At 36.8% G+C, this 6,515-nt stretch overlaps 1 protein-coding gene across 1 annotated transcript; it reads right to left on the bottom strand.

Moving 5' to 3' along the window:
* Positions 1-736: 736 nt before the first annotated feature.
* LOC113157088 (interleukin-8-like) lies at positions 737-5,098 on the bottom strand. Its single transcript, XM_026352354.1, has 3 exons — positions 4,962-5,098; positions 3,379-3,514; positions 737-1,494 (listed from the first exon to the last, which is right to left on the bottom strand). Exons 1-3 carry the CDS (start codon positions 5,011-5,013, stop codon positions 1,359-1,361), a joined length of 324 nt encoding a protein of 107 aa, XP_026208139.1. The 5' UTR covers positions 5,014-5,098; the 3' UTR covers positions 737-1,358.
* Positions 5,099-6,515: the final 1,417 nt, after the last annotated feature.

Genomic DNA, 6,515 nt, shown 5'->3' with positions numbered 1-6,515 from the left:
GTGTCCCAACACAGTGTCAACGGTTTGGTTTCTATTTAGTCTCATATCATGCACCCAAACTATTTTCATTAAGTGATGACTATATTGCAAATGTCACAGGTGTGTGTAACATGTGGGACAGAAACTTGGCCCAGGTGCGTACTGAAGGTATGCACCTGGGCTCTTGAGACGCAAAAAAACATCATGGTAGTGCCTATATATCAGGCATTTTTAGCTATGCTATGCTCTACTTCTATTGGATGGGATGGACGTCCATGAAGTGTTATTCACTGTGGACTCAGCATGATGCAGCTTACTTGGATTTGTTAACCAGCACTAATCACCACCATGATGTTCACATCTATGACATGTCTCATGAACCGTTGTGGGGAGTACCACATATATAAATCAAATACATGTCCCACTTGTAGAAATTGTTTAGTAATCATTAATCTTTAACTATGATCCAGAGCTGAATCATTGTCTGCGCAGCACTTTGCTTTATGACCAGATACCTAATGATTCCCACCTGTGTCATACTGTTTACAGTGTCTTCAGTGCTAACTTCCAAATGTTACCATGCCAAACTAAGACTCTAAACACTTTAAACTTAAGTATGTAAATGTTGTCATTGTGATGATGTTGATGCTTTCTCTGTTTTGTTATGTCTTTGCTGTCTCATTATCATTGTAAATATAATGGGTAATAATATTGTAAAACTAATTTCCCTGCAGGGACAATAAAGTTCAAGTTAACGTCATATTACAGTTGAGTTTATTGGCAGCTGTTCAACAAAGCGCACAGCAAGACACTGTATCTAACTGTTGCTGTAACACACATTTTACTTTGTAACCAACTGTTTGATTTATATAAAGCTTTTAATTAGACGTTTCAGCATGTTGTGATTCTGTCAATGCTCAAAAGAAATCATTTGTTGCGATCAGTGAAGCATTAATAAAAGGTACATTTTAGAGTATTACAAACTTCATGCTACAGTATCTGCTTTTGAAGGGTCATACAATCAAACGCCTTAACATGATTTTCATTCCAGATCACACTTCACAAACACATTTAAACACCTTATGCACATGAATTGTCATCACATTTTCAGTACAAGTGGTCGCCTCAGCTTAAATGTAGTGGCACATTTATAACCCTTTGTTTAATACATCCTTAGCAACACAAAGCCAGAAAGTGAAACTTGTGTATTAAAAACATCCAGTCAGAATAAATTCTGAAATGAAAACACGAAGAAGCAGAAATAAAACCAAGAATAAGTTAAAGTCACACAAAGACCAACACCGACATTTATTCAATAAAGTAATACTGCATGGCTCATGACTGCAGGGGAAGAGTCACAGTTTAAACTGTGATGTGTTTTAATTGGGAACTTGGGATTTCTTGGGTGCATTTCCCTGGTGGTGCAGCTGCTTCTCAAGAACAAAGCTGATCAGCTTCTTCACCCAGGTGGACTTTGGGTTCAGACAGACCTTCTCCTTGTTCATCAGCTCAGCTCTAAAAAACAAAGAAGACCATAGGTATGTTAGAGGCAGATATTATTTAACCTTTATAGGATTTTAGATTTGACCTAGAGTGGATGTTTTTTTTGGCATAAATGGTGCACATCAAACAGTAGATCTATTCATTATCATAATTTGTTTGTGTTAACCTGAGCAAGTGGGAGCATGTAACAGCCTTAGGGGACCAGAGGTACAATTACACTTGGCACACACAAGTTCTGACGCAGAACGTTACATTAAACGTTCCTTCAAACTGCCAGAACATATTTGAGGTGGGAAAGAAAGAATAAAACACATTTTTTTCTCCCTCAAAGTCACAGTAACAATACCAAACACATGTGATGTGGCCACGATCAAAATAATTTATACAAGATGTGATTCAGCACAGTTGCCTTTTATCTGTGACTGTGCTATGCTGCGTCATCACTTTGCTATATCTGTTGGTACTTGAGCAATGAGGGCAACATTATTTTTTCTAGAAGCTGATAAGAGGAGTGTCTTATTCTGCATTTACATGCTTTCCCACATCTATTTCACAACATACAAACAACAACGTGACAAAAGTGAGACTGTTCACATTACATGGAAATCTTCTGCTTGGCTGACTAGTGTTTTTGTTGGAACCATCAGAGTAAATAGTGAAACAAGCTCTGACTCGTAATAATTCCCGCACTAAGATTATTATGGCATTTAAAAAAAAAAAATTGACATTAAGCAGAAGTGGTAGGAGACAGGGGAGCATGATAGGCAATAAAGGTCAAAAGCTCTAACCAAACAGGAAACCAGCCAGAAACAACATCAAAAAAACGACCTGGTGGTTTCAATGTTGTGGCTGACTGGTGTAAACTACGTTGTATAGTATATCTTACCCATGTAACACGTGTTCTGCATTATACTATACAGCAAAGACTATGTCTCTTCTGTGGCTGCAAGATCCAGTCACTGGTATTGAGTAACATAAGTTTCTATGTTCATAAAGCTTTTGAAACCTTTGAAAAAATTATGGGAGCGCCAAAGGTGATCGACGTTTACATTAAAAAGGGTTAGAAGTGCAAATGTGTGAACTTTCTTTTCACAAATACAAACATCTAAATTGTTTAAAAAGGAAAAAAGTAACACCTAATCTTTCATTTTTTGTTATGTACAATCCACTTTCTATCATGCAAACTACATTCCCATCAAATGTAGGACTTTGTCTAAAATGCAAAAAAATATATATGATGAATATATATTATATGACAAAAAAGTGTTTTCACTGACCAACTTTGTTGTATTGTGCAAAGCTGCCTTAGGACTTAAAGGTCAAACGCATACAACTGTGGTTTCTGGATTTCAGGCTTTACACACTGAGAATTCCTCAATTTCCCTGAATCAATACATTGCACATCAGTGACTGCGGAGGGAGAAAAGAGTGCCTTTCAAGTTCAACTTTAAGATAATTAACTGACCCTTTTGAACTGGGAGGAGGAGCTTCTACATAACAGAGAGGCAAGTGGCAGATTCATCCACTTGCACAGCTACTCAAACACACAATGAGCAACTTGGAGTTCAGGGTGTTGCTCAAGCACACATCAACATGTGACCAGGAGAAACAAGGAACTGAAACACTGACCCTGTGGATCGACAGCTCCTTCGCCAATTAAGTCACAGCTGAGCCTGATCACTTCTAGTGAAATTAGTTTGGGCAACTGCCGAATGTAAACTCTGCATCAGAGAGTCACTGAAATTGCAAAACTTCATGTAGTACTAAAGTCGTGACGTCAGTATCCTCATTGGCAGCAGTTGAACAGGATTTCTACCATTGTTTATAGCCACAGTGTGTGATATATGATGATTCAACATGGGTACTAAAACAAATCTGTGCAATGAAATCACTTACATGATTTCAGTTTCTGCGCAGTGAGGCCCTTCAGGGAAAAGCTTGATGCTCCTCAGACTGTCTGGAGGGATGATCCTCGACTCCACCTGCAGACACCGACAGTGGCTGTTGAAGTCTCTGCTGATCGGCGGCAAGCCTGTCAGGAACAGTCAGAATTAAAATTTTAGTCGCTGGTGCAGATATTCTTAGATAATAAGCTTCTCTCTCTTGACAGTGTCAGTGTCTAAATCATTTGTGTAAAAGAGTTTTCTGTTTAACAAGATGCAGATGTCTTCTGTTTGGTGTTCGCTCTTTCTGTGATCTGATCTTTCATCTAAGTGGAATTAATAACACTAACATTACCAATAAGCTACATTTGAGGTCAAGAAGGGTTTACATACTTTTTCCACCAGCACTATAAAGTGTTCTAAAAAACAAAACAAAAAAAAACTAATTGTGTTATTATTTTAGGCACATTATATATGTTAATACTCTTGACTTAGATGAAGATCAGATCACATTTTATGACAAATTAATGCAGAAAACCATGAAATTCTACATTCCACATACTTTTTCTTGCCACTTTACAGTTTTGTCTAATGAGACACACTTGACTGCATGCTTCCACACCATCAGGAACACATCACAGCGGAGGAGGAAAGACTTTACTTTGGCTCTGCTCTGAAATAATGAATCACTTTTATACTTAATTATGAGTTCACCTAAGTTACAGGCCAAAAATACAAGACAGTTTGGAAAGCGCCACATAATCAATTTCTACCCGTTTTTTTTTTTTTCAGCTTTTCTCAGAATTACAGGATACATAAATAAATTTAGACTGTAGAAAAAAAACATGCTCAGTGTCATTTCTAATGAATAGAGACTCAATACTCAGTGACTCTATCCTTTGTCTAGTTAAGATTCAGAAGTAATTGGTCACTGTGTACAGTAAAAATACATAATTATAACTATGCCTATGTATACAGTTTACACAGATGGCTTTAAAAACTTGTCATTAACATGCACTTATGACTGAGTTAGCATGCAACAATTATTGAACCTTGACAATAACAAAACCAACAAGAAGCAAGTTTGAAGTCTCTGCAGTTTGAGTTTCATTTCAGAGAGAAAAACAAAAAACAAACATAACTTAGACAGTGATGTGCGGTATTTTAATTTATTGGTAATAACTGGGTGATAACATGAAAAAACACATATTTCATAGTATTTCAGTGAAGAAAGTTATTAAAGTTCAGTGTCTTCAACCTGCTTTAACCTTGTCACATGTTTATATACATACAGTTTCCTGTGCTGTTACGAAACAACAGCTGCTCACCCTCAGATTTCCTAATTCAAGATTATGAAACTGTCATGTTAAAGTAAAATGCTGCTTCAGGATTAAAGATTATAATCTGGCAGCACCATCATATACGTAGATGTTTAAAAGACTATTTCCTCAGTCAAGTATGTCAACATCAGGAAGGACCAGCAATAGTAACAGCAGGAAATGTCATCAACCACTTTAAATTCCTAGAATCAGAGCGCGCACAATTTCACAGGAACGTTTACGCAACTATGGCACCATGTAGCTGTATATATCTTACCATTAATGATGACAAACAGGGTCCCAAGCACGAGCAGGATGTACAGCTTCATCTTGTTTAGGTGGCTGCTGGTTGCTTCTTGAACTCCGACCAATGGAAGACAGCTGTTGTTACTGTTTCTCAGACATCTGCAGAGGAATATTTATACACACAGTGATCATGTGGTCCTAATGAACATACAAACAATAAAAAAAACCCAGATTTGTGATTTACTAATGTTGGTTTCACTTTGGCGTGTTCACATGTGCAGCAGAAGACAGTCATGAGACGGTGAGTTCAGGGGATCAACCACACTGAGGTTAAGACACGGTGGTCACGGTCAACCGCCAAAGAACTGAGTCATCCAGAGAGAACGTGTGTGTCTGGACGTTCAGACAACTTTACAACTTTACCTGCGGCCACAGTTCCAGCGCTGTGAGACAGTGTAGTTGTTGACATTGTTAGGGGGCTTCTTCTGTCTCCATACTGTACATATGTAAATACTCTACATTCCTGTTTCTGAATGACTCTTGTTTATGACTTGTATATGCGGAACAACCATTTTTTCAATTTGCTGTGTATTAATGATGCATTCATATTTGAATGACTGTACAATCTGAAAGACGTCACTAATTAATTTAGTTTCCCGCAACACTATGGAGCGTTTTAACAACTTTCAGTCCAGTGTATTTGTGTTTGTTTACGCCTGTTGTTCTTTCAAGCTGCTCATTAAAAAAATGATTTTAGTTCAGTTTTTCATTATTTACTGTTTGACATCTGGCCTTTTATTTCATTTCAGTTTTAATTTACAATCGCAACATGTGATAAATTAAACTCCTTTAACCAAATAAAATGCACACGGATCAATAAAAACATGTTATATTTTGGATAGGATCATTGTTTGACATAAATCTGAACTAAACTGACATTGGAAATATCTTTTCTGGAAATGTTGGATTTAACATAGAAACTAAAATGCACGTCACAACACACACTGAAATCTGCTGTTACAGTTAATTATTACAAGGTTAAACCAATTAATTAACACAGAACATATTAGTTAAATGTCTTCCTTTATTGTTCTATGCAACAATATTCATGAAGTGCTTCGGCTTTTGAGACAAAGGTAAAATATTAACAAATAGGCAGATGGAACGAACCCACCCTGAAACTGAACTCATCTTTTTGAAGATAGTGTTGTCTTGAGACTTGAGAAATATTTCTCTCTTATGATTGAAGGCATGTGTGTGTTTATCAGAAGTTTGGGTCATAATTGTGGGATAAAAGTGGGTCATTGTGCAAACAATCAAGACCACAAGGCTGCAAGAACTGAAACTGTGTTACTTTGAAAAACAAAACCATCCTGAGGGGATTTTTTTAATGGGATTTTTTACAGCCTGGAGGACCACATTAGATAATAATATGTATTATTTAATGTATTGGTGTGCTCATTTCAAAGGGTCTTTTGTTATAAATGTGATTGATTGTATAATGTCTTGTTTTCAGTAGTCTTTTTCCCATTTGTTCTGTATTTAAAGGTTCAGTGAGAAGATCCCAACACATTCAGATGCTTTA

This window comes from Anabas testudineus, chromosome 18 (assembly GCF_900324465.2).
Source record: "Anabas testudineus chromosome 18, fAnaTes1.2, whole genome shotgun sequence".
Lineage (NCBI taxonomy): Eukaryota > Metazoa > Chordata > Actinopteri > Anabantiformes > Anabantidae > Anabas > Anabas testudineus.
This window is presented reverse-complemented; position numbering and strand designations above follow the sequence as displayed.